The sequence below is a fragment of the Scleropages formosus genome, chromosome 25 (assembly GCF_900964775.1).
Source record: "Scleropages formosus chromosome 25, fSclFor1.1, whole genome shotgun sequence".
Classification (NCBI taxonomy): Eukaryota; Metazoa; Chordata; class Actinopteri; order Osteoglossiformes; family Osteoglossidae; genus Scleropages; species Scleropages formosus.
Window position 1 is genome coordinate 10,749,641 of NC_041830.1, and position 20,264 is coordinate 10,769,904.

At 49.1% G+C, this 20,264-nt stretch overlaps 1 protein-coding gene across 3 annotated transcripts in view; it reads left to right on the forward strand.

Moving 5' to 3' along the window:
* The first annotated feature begins 575 nt into the window (after positions 1 to 575).
* The window catches only part of acaca (acetyl-CoA carboxylase alpha), a 35,057-nt gene continuing 15,368 nt past the window's right edge, over positions 576 to 20,264 (forward strand). For 2 of the 3 annotated variants that reach the window (XM_018731246.2, XM_029249069.1), the window contains exons 1-32: positions 576 to 770; positions 2,000 to 2,261; positions 4,872 to 5,004; positions 5,087 to 5,225; positions 5,387 to 5,496; positions 5,589 to 5,670; positions 6,129 to 6,227; positions 6,323 to 6,429; positions 6,543 to 6,653; positions 6,727 to 6,936; positions 7,124 to 7,294; positions 7,938 to 8,099; positions 8,228 to 8,391; positions 8,676 to 8,826; positions 8,913 to 9,016; positions 9,133 to 9,360; positions 9,514 to 9,664; positions 10,175 to 10,309; positions 10,392 to 10,538; positions 10,616 to 10,804; positions 10,882 to 10,982; positions 11,190 to 11,278; positions 12,611 to 12,735; positions 12,835 to 12,948; positions 13,035 to 13,148; positions 14,595 to 14,684; positions 14,822 to 14,940; positions 17,293 to 17,316; positions 18,632 to 18,775; positions 19,030 to 19,132; positions 19,749 to 19,856; positions 20,026 to 20,082. In XM_018731246.2, coding sequence (XP_018586762.1) covers positions 2,029 to 2,261; positions 4,872 to 5,004; positions 5,087 to 5,225; positions 5,387 to 5,496; positions 5,589 to 5,670; positions 6,129 to 6,227; positions 6,323 to 6,429; positions 6,543 to 6,653; positions 6,727 to 6,936; positions 7,124 to 7,294; positions 7,938 to 8,099; positions 8,228 to 8,391; positions 8,676 to 8,826; positions 8,913 to 9,016; positions 9,133 to 9,360; positions 9,514 to 9,664; positions 10,175 to 10,309; positions 10,392 to 10,538; positions 10,616 to 10,804; positions 10,882 to 10,982; positions 11,190 to 11,278; positions 12,611 to 12,735; positions 12,835 to 12,948; positions 13,035 to 13,148; positions 14,595 to 14,684; positions 14,822 to 14,940; positions 17,293 to 17,316; positions 18,632 to 18,775; positions 19,030 to 19,132; positions 19,749 to 19,856; positions 20,026 to 20,082 — 4,014 coding nt within the window. In that variant the 5' untranslated portion in view covers positions 576 to 770; positions 2,000 to 2,028. Of the gene's footprint in view, positions 771 to 1,999; positions 2,262 to 2,476; positions 2,799 to 4,871; positions 5,005 to 5,086; positions 5,226 to 5,386; positions 5,497 to 5,588; positions 5,671 to 6,128; positions 6,228 to 6,322; positions 6,430 to 6,542; positions 6,654 to 6,726; positions 6,937 to 7,123; positions 7,295 to 7,937; positions 8,100 to 8,227; positions 8,392 to 8,675; positions 8,827 to 8,912; positions 9,017 to 9,132; positions 9,361 to 9,513; positions 9,665 to 10,174; positions 10,310 to 10,391; positions 10,539 to 10,615; positions 10,805 to 10,881; positions 10,983 to 11,189; positions 11,279 to 12,610; positions 12,736 to 12,834; positions 12,949 to 13,034; positions 13,149 to 14,594; positions 14,685 to 14,821; positions 14,941 to 17,292; positions 17,317 to 18,631; positions 18,776 to 19,029; positions 19,133 to 19,748; positions 19,857 to 20,025; positions 20,083 to 20,264 lie in introns of those variants that run through there. The other variant, XM_029249070.1, reaches the window with a different exon arrangement.

Below are 20,264 nucleotides of genomic sequence, written 5' to 3' on the forward strand. Positions count from 1 at the left end.
TGGCGGGGTACCAGGCGCCACGGCCCAATCATCCCTGGTAGACATGATCAGGGAACAGAGGGCAGGAGCCCCAGCTCGTGACCCTGGCTGACATCCCTCCTCGGCAGCCTGCAGCCTCCTGATCAGGCCAGGCCACGTGTCTAAGGAGGGGTCTTCTGGATGAGCAAAATGAAAGACTGTACCACATTTTTACCACACGCTGACTGTCACTGTGTGTGTGTTAATCATGTCACGAAATACCACAGACAACAATTAAAAAAAAAAAAAAAACACAAATATGAGCAACTGATTTTTACTGTATAATATACCAAATGCGTTACGAAATTTTAACGCCTGGCTCGCGAAATTTCTCTCCCTCGGGTTACTGTTACTGTTACTGCTACCGGTGCAGCGCGCGCGCCCGCTCCAGCCCCAGCTCCTCCGTCCGATCAGGCCATACTGTGGACGTCACGTGGGACGGAAAACGGCTCGCTGATTGGGCACGCCTCCGGAGACATTTGTTTCCGCGTGCCCGCCCCTGGATACGGAGGCGTTCTCCGATTGGCTCGTCTCCGGCAGCGTGAGGCTCCGCTCCGACGGGTCACAGGTCAACGCCCGGGAGTGAACCCTCGCGCACATCACCCCACCGCGCCGCCGCCGCGACAGACCCTCCGAGTCGCCGTCGCTCAGCTGCTAAATATGCGGCGAACAGCGCTGCTTTAGCGGACCGGGAGCGGCTGTTGCTGTGCGGGAGTAGCGCGTCAGGATTGCGTGCCGCTTTCTGTCCCACGGTGAGTTCCGACCGGCAGCTGGGCGCGTCAGACTAGCCGCGGCATCATGATCGATCGATCGGTCGACTAGTGACGGACAGGAGGACGCAGTGCGCGAGACGCTGTCTCTCTCTCCGTGTGTAGGCGCGGGAATTATCATATTATTATGATCGCACCCACAACAATATATGAACCATTATTATATCCGTTCAGTGCGAGACGACGTACGTTCTGTAAAGCGAAGCGTGTTCTTGCTGCGACCTGCTGCTGCGAAAAAAACGTGCCTCTGTCTGCGGGGAGGCGGCTGTACCGGTCCGACCGGTTGCGGTTCTCTCCATCGTCGTGGTGAACGGCGTGTTGACCGTAGAGCTACAACACTGACTGAGTCGTGTCTGCTGGTGTACCAAATGCTATGGCATGGTGACCGCGGTAAACTGTGTGGTGATTTTTGTGTTACACACACTCCCCATACACTGCTATGTCTGGTAATGTACCATCGTGACCGTGGTGAACCGTGGTCATTTTGTGTTACACACTCTCCATACACTACGTCTGGTAATAGTGACCGTGGTGAACCACGGTCATTTTTGTGTTGCACACTTCACTGGCACTGTGTCTGATGGTAACAGTAGTGAACCGTGGTCGTTTTTGTGTTACACGCTCTCCATGCACTATGTCTGGTAGTACATGGTGACCGTGGTGAACTGTGGTTATTTTTCAGTTACATACTCTGGTAGCACTGTGTATCATAGTGTACCATGTTAACCCTAGTCAGCCGTGGTCATTCTTGTGTTGCACAGCCTACTATCCCTATGTCTCACTGTGGACCGCGGTGACCATGGTATCACCTGCTCTTTGTGTTCAACAAGCATGGGCCTGGCTGCTGTGTGTAAATTAAATCGGTTGTGATCATGCCGTGTGTGAACTGACACATCACAACTGTTTGAGTCCTTTTTCATTTCCTAACATCCAAAAGACACTGGAGCAGCTGGATGACCGCGGTCTAACCGTGTTACATTTTTCCATAGATGGGCAGTATAATATAGGCCTTGTTTTTGAATCATATCACAGTCCACTGCTAGTGCAATATTGCAATATATTCATGCTACGCTCACGTTATTTTTCATATTGACCTGGCGAGATATGGCTGCGGTTGTGTTCCGGGCGATGCTCTAGGGATTGAGTGGTTCTTATGCGGTCCTTGTATCTGTGGCGAGAGGAGCGTGCTGACAGCTCGTTCTCCCCCGCAGTGTTTTCGTCCTGCCAGGGCGGTCAGGCGATGGCTGAGGAGGAGGCCCCGGGGGGCACAAAGCCTCCGCCTGCGACCGCGACCATTCCGGTGTCCCACTTCACCATCGGCTCCGTGTCTGAGGAGAACTCCGAGGATGAGATCCCGAGCAAAACGGAGCTGCGGCTCGAGGAGAAGGAGCGCTCGCTCTCTCCCTCCTCGGTCAGCTCTGACGGCACATTCGACATGGGCTTCGACCACGTGGATGGACCGCTGCACATGAGGTCAGCAGGACAGCCTCCTCTCTCTCTTCCTTTGTCACCCCCCACCCCCTTTTTCCTTGCTGAATTTTCATTTCAGGGGGAGGGTGGGGTTCAGTCCCAGTCTGGCCAATCGCGTTAATGACACATACGTGCGCTACTCACGTGGCGCTCAGTGTTCACGTGTGTGGCGGGGGGTCTGATGGCCCCTCCCTTCCCCACTCACTTTGAGTCTTAAAGGCAGAGGGAGCGAATGGCAGCGGAGGAGACCCTGCTGCATGGCCAGGCGCAACAATAGAGGGTGTGGGTGGGGCAATGGGAGGGGGCGTGGCCAGGACGCTGAGTGGATGGGGCAATATGAGAAGGAGTAGGAGAGGATGAAGGAGGCCTTGGGATGCCAGGGGAGTGGGGCCCCCAGTTTCTTTCCTCCTTTTTTCCCCACAGCTCCGCCCACTTACCTCTCACTCACATTCAGTGGGCGGGGCAAAGGGTGAGGGAGTGGGTGGAGCAGTGGTTCAGACCAGAGAGCAAGCTTTACAGAGCACCACTTTCTCCTTTCAGGTTAGTGTTATGAATTAATGTATATGCTAATAATATTGCTTCTAGCTGCCTTCATTGATACTTTTATAGTCTTTAATTTTTAAAATGCGTTTTAGTGGCAGCAGGGGGCGCAGTGGTTAACACTGGCGCTTTCCGTTTGGAGGACATGGCTTCAGCTGTAGGATCCTGGAATAAGATCCTTATTCTAAATTGATAGCGTATGAGTTACCCTGCTGTTAAAGTGAATACGGCGTGAGGTGAAGTGTGGGGTAAATAAACGTCGCATTTATATTTAATTTGGTTTTTTCACTGTAGCCATGTCATGAGAACTTTGCCAGGTTTTTGCTTGTCTTTTGAAAGACCCCATTGCTGCAGCAGTTCCCTCTTTTGCAATACAGCGAGTGTGTGTGTGTTGACACAGAAGGGTGGAATTTTGCACTACTAGGCCCACATTAACACATGTGTCTGTGTATATGAATGTGTGTGAGTATGTGTGTGAGACTAGCCGGAAGTGTTGCTAAAATAAACCCCAGATGTGGCGTTGTTGTCTCTGCCAGCCCTTATCACCTGCGCAAACACACACGCACACACAATAGCAGCAGATAAGAGAGGTCTCGCACACCTGTTAACGTGTTGGAAGGTGCCGTGATGGAGCTGCCCTCCTCCGTGTGTGTTCCTCTGCTGAAGGGATGACATCAGTGGGTGTGGCCTGCAGCTCTGTGGGAGGGACAGGCTGCGCTCGGGGTTGCGGTCCCGAGCGGGCATGCCGTTGTGATGCATCACGTGGTCAGACCACGTGAGTGAAGTGTGACACTCCTTCGGGTACAGCGCAAAGCCCCCCCAGCCTAGGGTAAGCGAGGATGTGGATCCCTTCCTCTGTTCCCAACTTTGTCCTCAACTCACCTTTCCTCGATGCCTCGGCTCTGTTGCCGTGGCGATCAGAGGTCACCTGGCTGCTTCCCACAGGTTTGCACACTGCAATCCAAATCGCCCTCATAAAGTGTGCAACTTTATACAGTAAAACGATAAACGCGTGAACTTATGTACGGTCTCCTCATATAGCGAACGGTGGAGTTGCACGTTCTATGAAGAGGGACGTTTTCCAGCTTAGTTTTATTTGCGTTGGCTGTATTTGCTGTAATATCTGACGTTTTACTTTTTAGTGGGTCACACTCAACTTGTGCGTACCCACCGAGCCAATTATGGCAGTAGAGAGCGCCCTAACTGGAGTATGAGCCGCATCACTTCAACTCACGTCCAAAGGTCGTAGGTTTGAATCCCACCTCCAACTGCAGTACCCTTGAACAAGGTATTTGCCCAAAATTGTTCCAGTAAAATTACCCAGCTGTGTACATGGGTAAATATTTGTGAGTAGCTTAACACTGTAATTTGCTTTGGAGAAAAGTGTCAGATAGATAGATGAATGAATGTAAATGTGAACCTATTTTGAATGTTTTGATCTGAATGCAGCACAGCGTTGGAAGTTCTCAAATTTTGCATTGTACTTCTAAAGGTACGATATAGTCCTCTGAGCTGTTTGCAGAAGGTAACCAGTGAATAAATCAAGGTAAGTCAGTGTTATTTATTTACCTTTTAGGGATCGTGGCTTTGTGGTAAAAGTGACTTTCTAGTCTGGAACGAGATGAGTTACAATCAGATGAGTGCCAGCTACGTTTGTGAGGTGAAGGAGTCGGTGTGTATGTGTTTTTGTAAAGGAATCTACTGAGGAAATAAGAGACGTTACGACAAAAGCGGCTTCCTACATAAGCGGAGGGGACGGTTCCCAGGTTCGAGGTTGGGAGCAGGTCATTGCCGTAAGATGGCCCTTTTATCTGAGAGTCCATAACTATAAAAGGCAGCAGGCAATAAAAATGAACGTGAGCCGCTTTGGGACATTCAGTCCCACGGGGGTGGGGCTGGGGGTTCACTTGTTAGACCGCTTGGCAACGTAGGCCTTATCGTGGGGGGGTGGGGTTCTGCTCCAAAACTGGAATTTCAGGGTAAGAACAGAGTGAAGAAATTATGATTTAGAGGCAAGCACAGGCACGATGAGCATTCTGCTTCGTCGAGGTCATCTGCATGTGCGTGTTGTAGGCCCAGCATGTCCGGCCTGCACTTGGTGAAACAAGGCCGTGACAGGCGCCGCATTGACCTCCAGAGGGACTTCACCGTTGCCTCGCCTGCTGAGTTCGTCACTCGCTTCGGGGGCAACAAGGTCATCGAGAAGGTTGGTCAGAGGTTTTGGGTCACGGGGCGCGGGTGATGGCGGGTCTCGCGGTGGCGCTCATGGCTCCTCAACCGTTCCACAGGTCCTCATTGCCAACAACGGCATCGCGGCGGTCAAGTGCATGCGCTCCATCCGCCGCTGGGCATACGAGATGTTCCGCAACGAACGCGCCATTCGCTTCGTCGTCATGGTGACCCCCGAGGACCTCAAGGCCAACGCAGGTGAGTGAGCAGGGAGTGGAACGGGGCGGAAGTGTGGTAAAATGTGTGTAGTTTCTTTGTGAGCCTGTTCACCAGTGTGACCAAAGGCTTAACTCAAGGTCACATTTCTACCCCATTTTTACTCTGACCGTGACGCTTTTACACCACTTCTATGGCGACAGAGTACATAAAGATGGCGGACCACTATGTGCCAGTGCCAGGCGGGACCAACAACAACAACTACGCCAACGTGGAGCTTATTCTGGACATTGCCAAACGCATACCTGTGCAGGTGTGTGTGTGTGTGTGTGTGTGGTGTTTGCTGTTGCACTTACGCTTCAAATGACACTCGAACCTCATTCCCTATGCCCTCACCCCCCCCAGGCCGTGTGGGCGGGGTGGGGCCATGCGTCCGAAAACCCCAAACTACCTGAGCTGCTGCACAAGAACGGTATCGCCTTCATGGGTGAGTCCAGATGGTCCAACACGGTCCAGTCATGTCCAATTATTTTTTATTATTTTTTTAACAGTGCAGTCATAAAAGGAAAATACAGTACAAAGACAAAATGAATGCGAGGGGAATAAATTTAACACTAAAAGCTTGAAATGTGTGCGGAAGTCAGTAGTTCGACAGGATTTACAGTTATTGGACATTAATGTTGTATTGATGTACTGCTGGGACTCTATTGTTTTTTAAGTTTCTTAAGGTTCCTTTCAGCTGGGTAAAATCTATGAATTCATATATACGATATTTCTCTTGCTATAGTTGAGACTAAACCTTAAAAAGGCACAGTCCAAACATTTTTCCACAAAATATGTTCAACTAAACCATCTCAATATAGCTTCACGTATGGAACCGTGGCAGTGTCTGTTTGACGAACTCTGATGCTCACAACTCTGTGTTTGCCCCTCCCCCATGGTCAGGACCCCCTAGCCAGGCCATGTGGGCGCTTGGGGACAAGATCGCATCATCCATTGTGGCCCAAACTGCAGGGATCCCTACACTGCCGTGGAGCGGAGCCGGTAATGGTCACTCTCCAGGGAGGGACTGGTCAGCTTTCCAAGTTTCCTGCCAAAACAGGTGACTGTGTGCGAATGAGTTTCATGGCCCGTTGCAGGGCTAACAGTTGAGTGGACCGAGAGTGACCAGAAGAAGGGCATCATCAACGTTCCCCCAGAGCTGTACGAGCAGGGCTGCATTCATGATGTGGAGGCTGGGCTGAAGGTAACCGTGGCAACTCGGGCCGTGACATCGAACTGCATGCCACAGCCACGCACTTGCTCTGCTTGGGACCACGTTAAGGCCACGGTCCTGTGGTGTCCTGATTGTGCCCGCAGGCTGCCGAGAAGGTGGGCTACCCGGTGATGGTGAAGGCCTCCGAGGGCGGAGGCGGAAAGGGCATTCGCAAAGTGAACTGCGCGGATGACTTCCCCAACCTCTTCAGACAGGTGCGCATCCCTCGTCTCTCCACCGGAACCCTGGACCGCACACAGGCAGCCCGCTAACGTCCCGGTTCTGTAGGTCCAGACGGAGGTTCCGGGCTCTCCCATCTTCGTGATGCGGCTGGCCAAGCACGCGCGCCACCTCGAGGTGCAGATCCTCGCCGACCAGTACGGCAACGCCATCTCGCTGTTCGGCCGTGACTGCTCGGTACAGCGGCGCCACCAGAAGATCATCGAGGAGGCACCGGCCACCATTGCCACCGCAGACGTGTTTGAGGACATGGAGAAGGTGCCGTAGCCAACGGGTTGAGTTAAACTGCCTGATTTATCACAGAGATTACATGAAGCGCGTGGAGTGGGTGTGGCCAAACAAATCATATCAGCCTGTGGCTTCATATCACAGGTCTTATGACCTGTTGTACCCTGTGGAGCCCCCAAGGAATGCTGAGTTGTGATTGGCTGTTGCTCTTCTGCAGTGTGCGGTGAAGCTGGCCAAGATGGTGGGATACGTCAGTGCCGGCACGGTTGAGTACCTGTACAGTCAGGATAGCAGCTTCTACTTCCTGGAACTCAACCCCCGGCTCCAAGTGGAGCACCCCTGCACGGAGATGGTGGCCGACGTCAACCTGCCCGCTGCCCAGCTGCAGGTGTGTCTGTGTGTGATTAAAGGCTGGTGAAGCCATAATGAAACACTGCTGTCAGAATACCTCTGTAACGCTTGCTTCACAGCACTCTGGCTGCCTAGTTGCCATGGTAACCAGCGACACCGTGGCACCCCAGAGTCACGTGAGTCCCAACTATTTAGGTCAGCAGTTACAAGGCTGTAGGACGCAGTATTGTGGATTCATCCCGCAGGGAGTCTGCAGCTTCTCTAGCAGCCTGGCCATATTCCATCCAGCTCAGACACAGTATATGCCAGGAGCACCGTATCCCACCCATAGCAGAGTATTTCGGGGTGGCATATCCTATCCAGAGCAGAGTATATTGGGGTTTCGTAACCTATCCAGAGCAAAGTATCATGCAGTCTGTGTCCCATGGTCAGGGGAACCGTATCCCATTCATCCCCAATATATTGTAGCAGGTCCAGTTTAGTCACTAAACTAGGTACCTGATATTAAGAACATTTTGTGCACTGGCAGTGCCATGCTGTAGGTTTGATTGCTTGCAACTGTTATTTTTGAAAGACTTTTAAAAGAAATGTTGGGTCAGGTTAAATGTCTCATGTATTGCGCACAGCAACGTGTTTTATAGCAGCCAGGTAACTTGTACATGTGTTCGTGTATCCCGTAGATTGCCATGGGGATTCCTCTTTACCGGATCAAGGACATCCGTATGATGTACGGTGTGCAGCCCTGGGGTGACACGCCCATCGACTTTGAGGCGCTATCGACCGCACCCTCGCCCCGAGGTCACGTCATTGCTGCCCGCATCACTAGTGAGAACCCTGATGAGGTAAAGTCTGCCCGTTGCCCTTAACCTGCAGTGTGTGACGATTGACCGAAGGACAGTTGTGCTTTCAGATGTGTGCTCCTCATAGTCTGGCCCTTTGACTTGACCCACTCTCCCTCTCCTCCTCTCAGGGATTCAAGCCCAGTTCAGGCACGGTACAGGAGCTGAACTTCCGCAGCAACAAGAACGTGTGGGGTTACTTCAGCGTGGCGGCCGCTGGCGGGTTACACGAGTTTGCCGACTCACAGTTCGGACACTGCTTCTCCTGGGGGGAGAACCGGGAGGAGGCCATCTCGTGAGTTTTCGCATCCTTCCTCGTCCTGCTGGCACCTCCGTGTGCTCTCAGGTGTAATTGTGTGTATACCTTCAGCAGCATGGTAACCGTGTGCATATTTTTGGTAAGATGGTTATTAGGTATATTCTCAGGAAAACGGTGACTTGGTGTGTATAATTTCCGTTATGCTAAATGTATGTGTCTGCCTTCAGTAAGATGGTAACTGGGTGTATGTACGCTGATTTAGTTGGTAATTGTGTGTAGGCTCTTTGTATGTATGTGTAAAGGTGCGCGTATCTTTTCAGGAACATGGTAGTGGCCTTGAAGGAGCTGTCTATTCGAGGAGACTTCAGGACCACGGTGGAATACCTCATCAAGCTGCTGGAGACTGAGAGCTTCCAGCACAATAACATCGACACAGGCTGGTTGGACAGGCTGATTGCAGAGAAAATGCAGGTATAGCCTCATTTTGCTTGCATGCGTGCGTGCATGTGTGCGTGCGGGGGTACCCAGGTGTTTGACCCACTTTCTGCGTTGACCAGGCTGAGAGACCGGACACCATACTGGGCATCGTGACTGGTGCGCTTCACGTCGCCGACGTAAACTTCAGAAACAGCGTCTCCAACTTCCTGCACTCCCTGGAGAGGTGAACCCCGCTGGGTTTCCCCCGCATCCTTTCGGAGGGATTTGGGGCTCTGAAGTCAATTCCATTGCTGGGTGGCAGGTGGCATTGTGGTAAAGGACACCCCTCTCTCCTCATAGGGGTCAGGTGCTGCCAGCCCACACGCTGCTCAACACCGTGGATGTGGAGCTCATCTATGAGGCCACCAAATACGTGCTGAAGGTGACGCGTCAGTCGCCCAACTCCTACGTGGTCATCATGAATGGCTCCAGCGTAGAAGTGGATGTGCACCGGCTCAGCGACGGCGGCCTGCTGCTCTCCTACGATGGCAGTAGCTACACCACTTACATGAAGGAGGAGATAGACAGGTATGTGGAGGGGGTTTCACATGTGGCTGCTGTGAATGAAGGTTGATGCGTCGTCTGGAACAGGTTAGACGTTGTGTGTCCACCTATTATAAACTTGTCTTGGGCGAGGGGTGCTCTCGTAAGCTGTCCCCTCAGTCAAACCGTGTCCTGCAGGTACCGCATCACCATTGGCAACAAGACGTGTGTCTTTGAGAAGGAGAATGACCCCTCTCTGCTCCGCTCGCCCTCTGCTGGCAAGCTGATCCAGTATACGGTGGAAGACGGCGGTCACGTGTTCGCTGGCCAGTGCTACGCCGAGATAGAGGTGAGTGCTAGTGGGAGAGGGGCCGTAACGGGATATTAAAATTAAAGCGCATAACACAGGAAGACCCTGTTGCAGGCGAGGAAGAGCCGGTTGTTATGCAGAAAAAACACATGGGCAGAGCCACGTATGGACAAGAACGTTCCGGTGAATATGCAACAATGGAGGAGTCTATAGTGGGAAGTGATATACAGATGAATATACAAAGTGTGGGAAGAGCTAATAGTCATGGATATAAATACTAATGTGCAGAATGAAATTGGAATCTTTAATGGTTACAGATTTTTTTAAATTTTTTTTTAATATAACTTTCTGGAATAAATCTGATAAATTGCATGTTATAACTCCCTTGTCAAATGATGCATACTTATAAAGTTCTCTTTCCTCGCACATCATCCCAAGACTACTTGCGGTATTCAGATGAAATATGCAAGATGTAGGAGGAGCCTCTAATGGTCAGGGATATTTGAATATGCAGAATGAAGGTGTGGTGAACATGATCGCCCTCCACAGGTGATGAAGATGGTGATGACGCTCACAGCTATGGAGTCGGGCTGTATCCACTACGTGAAGAGGGCAGGAGCTGCTCTCGAACCCGGCTGCGTCATCGCCAAGCTGCAGCTGGACGATCCCAGCAGGGTGCAGCAGGTAGGATGGGTTCGGGCCACGGTGCACATATGCGGGTGTGTGGGTGCGTGCACGTGACGGCCTTTTGGCGTGCGTGTTACAGGCCGAGCTGCACACGGACGCGCTGCCCCAGATCCAGTCAGTGGCGCTACGGGGTGAGAAGCTGCACCGAGTCTTTCACAACACGCTGGACCACCTAGTTCACATCATGAATGGGTTCTGCCTCCCAGAACCCTTTTTCAGTGCCAAGGTGAGTTTCTGCCATGCCCTGTATATGCACACACAAATAGACACGCATGCACTCTGATGCCATGTGCCCCACCCCAGTTGAAGGAGTGGGTGGAGCTCCTGATGAAGACCCTACGAGACCCATCGCTGCCGCTGCTCGAGCTCCAGGACATCATGACGAGCGTGTCGGGTCGCATCCCGCCTGCTGTCGAGAAGGCCATCAAGAAGGAGATGGCTCAGTACGCCAGCAACATCACCTCTGTTCTCTGCCAATTCCCCAGCCAACAGGTGAGCTGCCCCGCCCCCGGCGGCCAATCGAAGTCATTCGCACCCCAAGCTGACGTGCCGTTCCCTCCACCTCACAGATAGCCAATATCCTGGACAGTCACGCCGCCACCCTGAACCGCAAGTCGGAACGCGAGGTCTTCTTCATGAACACCCAGAGCATTGTGCAGCTGGTGCAGAAGTGAGATCACCTCACAGGGGGCTGGGACTAGGGTTGCCAGGGCAGGGGGTGGCAGGCACCTCATGCACACCGACTGGGACCTCATCACTCAATCGGTGGTCTAGTTTTGGTGGATTAATGTTCATGGTAGCGGCAGGGATCTTGCAGCGCTTTCCTCTTTTCTGATGCCACCTAGTCTTTCTCACCCCTCACCCTGGCTCTTCGCAGGTACCGCAGCGGCATCCGTGGGCACATGAAAGCAGTCGTGATGGACCTACTGAGGCAGTACCTCAAGGTGGAGGTCCAGTTTCAGAACGGTGAGGACACACACCCGCACTCCTACCCGCTTATTCACAACATGGGGTTTTCAGCTTGGCCTTCATAGTGGAGGAGCTTCCCAAACACATTGCGTTATCGTGTGTTCGGGAAGTTTTTCTTTTCTCAGTTATTTGTCCTTTGTATGAACCACGCTAACAGGGCAGCTATTGCCTGTGCTATTTACTAATCATTCCAATCACATTCTGTTTTCGTCATCTTTATGGAGGTAATATGTCCCTGAAAAACCCTTTGTAAGGTTAATTATCGTAACTCAAAGTTATAATTACCATTAGTTTAAATGGTAAAAGTTTTTAATAGTGTTCCTGTGCTCCTAAAACTGGTGCCCTAGTACTGTTATGCTGAAATATCACCAAATACCACAAAAATGGACAGTTAGTTCAGTATTTAACATTACTCACCACCAAATACATACACACACACACACACACACACACACACACACACACACACACACAGTTTCTGAACTGCTTGTCCCATACGGGGTCGCGGGAACCAGAGCCTAACCCGGCAACTCAGGGCGTAAGGCTGGAGGGGGAGGGGACACACCCAGGACGGGACACTAGTCCGTCGCAAGGCACCCCAAGCGGGACTCGAACCCCAGACCTACCGGAGAGCAGGACCTGGGCCAACCCACTGCGCCACCGCACCCACCACCACCACCACCACCACCACCAAATAGTTTCTCTTTATTAATTAGTATTATTAATACTGTTTGACTGTCGACCTGTTTTCTTGCTTGGCTCTTTCATAGCTATTACATATCATACTCTTAAACGCAACTAAAACACACACACTGTCTGAAACCGCTTGTCTCATATGGGGTCGCAGGGAGCCAGAGCCTTTGGCAACACAGGGCGTAAGGCCGGAGGGGGAGGGGACACACCCAAGATAGGATGCAAAAAAACAAAACTGCAATAAAGATGAAAGAAATGAATCACTCAGTTGCATGTCTGAGAATCACTTAAAATGTTCAGTTGATGAGTTATTCACTGTACTTTTTTTGGAAAATATATTTTAAAATAAATGCACTGGGTGTACTGGAAAGATTGGTCATTGTAATTCCGGGTCACTAGTGTGACAGTGCACCGATAAACTAAACTAATTTATGTTCCGCGATCGTCTCCTGGTGGGTTTCCTCTTCGTTTTGGGTCCTGTTTCAGTGTGCGGCCACGTGGCAGTGGCGGTGTGACAGTCAAGCTTCCTTGGCCCTTCTGTCTGCTGGAGCGATGGCAAGCCCAGTTCCTCCTGCTTCACCAGTTTCATTCTCAGATTATGTGTGGAGTTCAATCCCATTTCCTCCCCCTACCCAGGTCACTATGACAAGTGTGTGTTTGCACTCCGGGAGGAAAACAAGGGCGACATGGCCAACGTGCTCAACTACATCTTCTCGCATGCCCAGGTCACCAAGAAGAACCTACTAGTGACGATGCTCATCGTGAGTAGTCAGTCTTGTTCTCGACTCTTTCCTCGAGGCAGGGGGTCCACTTTCTGCAGGTTCCGTGTGGATGTTACATCAAACCCCCAACTTCAACAGGACCAGTTGTGCGGCCGAGACCCCACCCTGACGGACGAGCTGATGGCCATCCTGACGGAGTTGACGCAGCTTAGCAAGACCACCAATGCCAAGGTGGCACTGCGGGCACGCCAGGTAAGTTCCGCCTACCCCCAGCTCCCTGCTATCACAGGCTGCTATCCTCCCCTCCGCTGCTGTAACAGCTCGTGGATCTTCGCCAGGTGCTGATCGCCTCCCACCTCCCCTCCTATGAGCTGCGTCACAACCAGGTGGAGTCGATATTTCTCTCGGCCATCGACATGTACGGACACCAGTTCTGCATCGAGAACCTGCAGGTGTGCAGCGGGCCACCGTCATCGGGTTGCACTTTGAAACGTCTCGCTGTCATCATTTGCCTCCTTTATGGGTCTGAGTATAATAGTCTGTCTGTCCCTCCACAACTCCAGAGTTACAGTGGATTAAAGGCTAATAACGTAGATGCTGTTCAATCGATTCACTTATTAGTAAATAATAGTGTGTGTGTGTGTGTGTGTGTGTGTGTGTGTGTGTGTGTGTGTGTGTGTGTGTGTGTGTGTGTGTGTGCGTGCGCCCACCACGTGCACGCCATTTATTAATTTAACTGATGCTTTTCTCCAAAACAACTTACAATGTTAAGCTACTTAGTTATTTACCCATTTATATAGCTGGAGCAATTTAGGGTATAGGGTAAGTACCTTGCTCAAGGGTACTACAGCTAAAGGTGGGATCAAACCTGCGACCCTGAGGTCCAAAAGTAGCAGCTCTAACCACTACACTATCAGGCTGTTCCATATAATAATAATAAGAATAATAATGTAATAAATCCTTGATATAACAAACCTCGATTTAATGGACAGAATTCTAAAGTTCACATATTGGTATTTATGCATTATTTTCCCGTTTGATGTTTATTGAAGTGTCGCTATTTCAGAAATTCTTTATAACGGTCCATAACAGGTTTATACTGTCTCTATGTACTATGTTAGCTGTTCTGTGAATGAAATGCATATCTATTATGTATTTGGTGTTGCACTTTTAGAAATATACGTATTTTAAAATTGTCGTCGCAAAATGGGTCGCCTCCACAATCTCCTAGTCAGCGCTGACTGTTGACTGAGTCATCCCATAAACACATGCTCCATTACTCAGCTTGTTACAGATGACCGACACGAGCTGTAAACACTGGATTTGACGTGAATTAAAGCAGTTTTAGACCCCGTTCTGTTTGGGTGCTCTATACTACCATTTGTTAGTGTCTGGGGTAAATACAGGTCCCATTCGTTGTACAGCAGTCAAAAGCGTTAGAAAACAGATAAGAGCAGAAATTCCATAAAAATAAACAGGAAAATTTTTTTAATCTTTCAAAATTCATAACTCCGAAATTTGCAGCACAAGGAGCCGGTGTGTATTGTAAGCAAATTTCTGGAAAAGGTTGTGCAGTAACATGAGACATGGGCTCCAAATGGGGAGATGTGGAGTAGAGTTTAGAGGAAGGACCTGGGTTTAAATCCCACCTCTTGCTGCTGTAGTACCCTTAAGTAAAATATTTCCCTTGAACTGATAAGTAAAAATTACCTAGCTGTCTAAACGGGTAAATCAGTGTAAGCAGCTTAACATTGCATGTGGCTTTGGAGGACAGTGTCCAATGAATGAAGAAATATAAATCACAAGTTTCAGATGCCTCTGTGACCCCAACGTGAGCCAGGAGGACGGCTGGTGTCCTCAGTCATATCTAACAGGTGTCGCCTCCTTCTCCTCACCAGAAACTGATCCTGTCAGAGACTTCCATCTTCGATGTTCTGCCCAACTTCTTCTACCACAGTAACCAAGTGGTCCGGATGGCTGCCCTGGAGGTAAGGGCTGAGGACCTGGTCGCAGTACTGCCACGTGACAAAGGTTCAGCCCACTTGCTGCCACTGGTCTCGTCTTGTTGGATGAGTTTTGTCCGGTCCGGTCTGCTCCAGTCTGGTGCCCTCTCTGTGTCACCCAGGTGTATGTGCGCAGGGCCTACATCGCCTACGAGCTCAACAGCGTCCAGCACCGGCAGCTGAAGGACAACACCTGCGTCGTGGAGTTCCAGTTCATGCTGCCCACATCGCATCCCAACAGGTGCCCACAATTCACTGCAGCCTCTCTGTGGTTGTGACCTGTCTTGATGGGGGTGGTGTGTTAGGCTCTACAGGAGCGCCCCTTTTTTTCCTGTCCATCCTTATTCTCTGTTATGGCTCAGGGCAGCGCTGGTCCTGGTCCAGTGTGTGGCGGGATCCTATAGGTCGTACACTACACCTGTTTTTTTAGACCTTTCTTTAATGCTTGGAAGGATTCAGCAGCTGTGAGGGACAGAGGGGTTTCGTGCCATCACGCCAGGCCAAAATCGAGAATATATCAATGTTCGATTTGGGACCTCAAGCAAAGGTTTCCATATGAGGAGTCCTTCAATAGAGAATGTATAAAAAGATTTCCGTCAGAGGAAATTGATCCAAAACCGCAGAGCACTTAAAGGACCAGGACTGACCCTGTGAGCAAAATCATGATGGTTTCACACCCAAGGCTCACTCTTCCTCTTTCGCCGTTCTGTGAGAAGTCTTCTTGACTCCAGGCAGCGAAAGCCCACCCCTTTTCAAGGTTTTTAAAGTGCATAAAGTCTAATACATGCTGATTGATCAAACGCGTCCCAGTTGCCGACTAGCCAACTAACACGCTAAAACGGGCGGCTCGCCCTTAGAAGCGGCTCATCCACAGCGACGGCAGCCACGCTTGCTCCCATCGCACGGTGCATGTTTGGCATTCTATCCTATAGCTGTTTCCATTGCCTGCTGCCCCCGGCCCCCTTGCAGGTTTGTACCTGTGTTACAAAGTGTGTGTGTGTCTTTGTCCCTGTGTCTTAGTGTATGCATGTGTGTGTGTGTTGACAGTTTGTGTTACAGACAAATGCATAAATGTAGATCAGGTCTTGACTTCAGCAGTTGTCCAGCGGTCCACGACTTGTAATCAGCTTAAAATTTCATACTTGGACAGTTACAATCGCTCTGATTAGATTAAGGCAAAATATTACGAAATTCGATGCAAAAATGACAACTGCCATCATTGTAAAGAAACAGTGTGATGTCACTAATTGTGTCATTTGCATTTCCATTTTGAAATAATTTTCTTGCTAGACATTACCCAAAAAGTAATAATGTGCTGAAAAAATAAAGTGAAATAGAGCCCTTTGTTGGGCAAGATACTGGGGCTTTCTACACATTGGAGTCTTTCTATTATTGTGCTTCCTTTCACATGATACCCTCATCACCTTTAGTTTACAAAGATATTTTATTCCCAGACACATACAAGTAGTCCTTGCCTTTCAATGGGGTTCTGTTCTAACAGCCTCGTTATACGTTATAAATCTCCTTCACACTCTAAACCCTAAGGATATAGAAATAATTAACATCCATCAGTCCTATCTTGTATAACAGGGTTTTTTTTAAAACTAATTTCACAGATTATTCATGTTATAATAATAATAGAAACACAGTATAGTAATTTCATGCTGCACTATTGACTTTGTTCTCTAAATCTCTTGTCTTTAACTTTCATTTCTGCATCACCAGAACACCCTCCTTTTCACTTATTAGAATGTTCTGTAAGTCAAAACAACATTTTTGCAAATAAAGCACAATTGAGGACACATTGAGTCCATACGAAATATGCTGATATATGGTACAGCAGGTGATGCGGTCGCTATTAGACCAAACGTCGGGGACTTAAACGTAATACAATAAAGTCGACAGGATCACTGTCGTAAGTCTGGGTTGTCAAAAGTCGTATGTGTCATTTGTTGAGGACTACTAGTAGGTATTTTTTAACATGTTCAGATATGTGCAAAAAATGGATGGGTTCCAGATATGCTGGTACAGGTAAAATGTACCTGTCCAATGGACAAAAAAAAAAAAAAACCTGTCAAGCCCATTTATTTATAAATGTAAGATTTTGCATCTTTGCGCTTGTCTGCATTTTGTACGTGTGTGTATTTGTATCTGTGTGCTGCTCAAGGAAGCTCTCCAAGGTTTGTCCCGTCTCTCTGAGCCACATTCTCCCTGGAGCTCAGGTTGGGACACCCTTGTTGACGTGGAGGGGGAACAGGAAGGCCAGTGTAAACGTGGGAAAGGAGGTATAAATGCATGTGAAAGGGGAGAGCGGTTGTCGATTTCTTGTGTGTGTTTTGAGGCTGTCCTGTGTCTGCCCGCTGCAATCACAGTAACTGTCCCAGTAACCCCCAGTGGTGCCAGTCCGAGTCACCGTTGTGTGCCCGGCGCTTTGGTAGTCAGGTGCTTTGGGCCCAGGTGTGTGTGCAGTTAAAGCATCTCGCCCCTGCACAGCCACAGCTAGGACAGCCTCACACACCGCTGGATATATCGACAGCCAGCCCCGCTGTTGCCTGCCACTAACCAAGCAGTAATCTGTGTTGTCTGATTGCAGGGGCAACATCCCCACCTTAAACAGGTACAGTACACATTCTTTCTATCGCCGTTCAACGAGGAAGGTCCGTGTCAGCTGTTAGAGCACATCGCAGCATGGTCGCGTGTGTTCACAACTCCACTAAATTCGCACCATCATTGTTCTCAGTTCACATTTGAGCTGCACTGATGGAAAAGTTCAGTTCAGGCTAAACAAGTGGGTTTCTTCCGGAACTTTGACCCCACCACCCATCGATCAGTGTGTGTGGGACTCAACCATGTGATCATGCTGCCGATGGTAACTGAGTAGTGCTGTTCCTGGCCTTTGATTTTGTTGATGGGGAACCAGTGAGACCCGTCGTGGCTCAGGCCTGCACGCTGGTTCGCCACCTGTCTGTGTGTAGGTGTGGGGTTGTGGGAGGTCTGTCTGTGTGGATTTGTGGGTAATACGATAATGGACTACAACTGGGGATGTGTCCCGTGGTTCCTCTGTGTAATTTTTCCTGTGTGAAAGTGACTGTCGTGTGCTCGACCCATAGCTCTGCCGTGTGTGTGTGTGTGTGTGTGTGTGTGTGTGTGTGTGTGTGTGTGTGTGTGAGAGAGAGAGAAGTGCTGAAAGTAGATGAAGATAGTGTCACTTAAGTCCCACGTAGAGGAGATTGTGATGCAGTTTCTGTCCTCAGTGTTCTCACCTGCGCAGGTGATGTATCGGGTTTGAGGCCGAGAACGTTGAATCCCTAAATAACCTTTATGCGCCAGATACATACCAACAGTTTCCAGTTTAAAAATTTAGTAACGTTTTCTTCACTGATTTATTTTCTGAACGTTTTGTGTTTTATTGAGGGAACATGGCCTGTTTTAAACCTCCAAGGCAATAGATGGCAGTAAAGAACATAATAAGAGCATGAACTGCTTTAATCCAACTCACCTCCACGGTGTTTACAGCCGCTGACTGGTAATGATCACGGACAGCAAGGAGCAACAAGATGAGGAACGTTATGCATGTTTATTAGATGAATCTGTCAACAATCTGTAATGAATGAGAGCTTGTGTAGGCTATTATCCTAACCTGCAAATAACTGGAGTCTCTGAATTAGGTAGCTTGAATTTATTCTGACTTAGTGGGAAAAGTAACTTTGGAGTTGTGAACAATACGAGTTATAGAGTAGTAAGGACTGGCTGCACCTTTAAGAGTGAATGTTGCTGCGGAGATACTGGAGGGACCAGGGAGAGGGGTTCGAACTGAATCAACTTGGGAAGGAGTGATGGAGAATGTGGGCTTTTTGAGCGAATGAGGAAGTGGGTGTGGCAGTATGTCAGTGGGGCTTCCCACCTTAACCGTCTCTGTGTTGCTACACCAGGATGTCCTTCTCCTCGAACCTGAACCACTATGGCATGGCACACGTGGCCAGTGTTAGTGATGTGCTCCTGGACACGTCCTTCACCCCACCCTGCCAGCGCATGGGCGCCATGGTCTCCTTCCGCTCGTTCCAGGACTTCACTAGGTGGGTTGAGTCCGGCTGACCAGAAGGTTGCAGGTTCGAAATCTGGTACATTATTGCTCAGCTTGTTCACACAGCTGGACATTTTGCAAACAGCTTTTCTACATCTGTTAAGCTAGCAGCAATGTAAATAAGAATAAAAATCAGAATAATAATAATAATAATAATAATAATAAGGATGATGGCAATTATGATAAGGCATGCTATAGATGAATAGTGTGACCCAGTGTCCCCTCTCCGTTCCCCTATGTCTTAAGGAACATCAAGGATGTTATGAGCTGTTTCTCAGACTCTCCACCCCCCAGTCCCACCTTCCCCGAGGGGGGGAACCCAGTGCTTTATGGAGAGGATGACAGCAAGGTGACGGTGGAATGGGGGGGCACTCAGAATTTATCCTTCATTTATACAGTTTGAGTCACAAAAATCTGATCGGCTGCAGAAGAGATGTGTGTTGAAATATAACATGTTATTTAATTTCCACATAATTCACCTGTCATATTTGCACAGAAAATGTAGTTTTAGACTTTTTTTAAGGTCCCTCCCATATTTAGCTAATTAAATGGAGAATGAGAAATGGGAAGAGGATAGTTCTCTAAATGCCAAAGAGAATGAAATATTGGTGGCAGTGTTAATCTTCTGCTGAAGCAGGCAAACGACTGAGAACCATGAAATAACCCTAAATGAATTAGTGCAGGCAATGAAATTGCATCAGCACTCAGAAGACATGAGGAAATACTCAGTACACTGACTCTTCAACTTACAAACACAGATTCCGCCAGAACTCTGTTCATAACTGAGTTTGTTTGTAACTTGGAAATCACAAGAAAAGGTGAAAAGTTGTCCAATTCAGATTTGAGCAAACGTGATGTAAACTCATCAGAAATAGGTAAATTTATAACTCAATCGTTCATAAGTTGAGGAAATAGTACATGGGAGTGGGGCTGACCCAGACTTACGTGCATGTTTTTCTTTGTAGAGCACTCAGGACGAACCCATCCACATCCTCAACATTGCCATCAAGACGGACGGGGACATCGATGATGACGGCCTGGCCGCCGTGTTCCGAGAGTTCACACAGTCCAAGGTGCGAGCACCGGCTGTTGTGGTCCATCCCTCTACGCTCCCTACCCTCACTCTTCTAGATGACCGTGAAGGAACATCTTAGCTGTTGATGGCCTTGTTGACAATGATGTTGTCTAGGGTTTTCAGTTCTTATGGTGTCATCACTCTTGTTCCACCTTGATCTTTTCCAGAAATCTCTGCTGTTTGAACACGGCATCCGGAGACTGACCTTCCTCGTGGCCCAGAAGGTGAACTTTTGACCTTGTTTTATAACATTGTCATTAACACCACATTTTCCCCTCAAATAGCTTTCTAATTAATATCTCTTTAATCGAAACAATCACTTCCCTTCAGAATTTATGTGCAGCAGTGTTTTGATCGTGTTGATTGATCTGTCTTGTAATTGACATTAATTTCTCTACTCATAGTT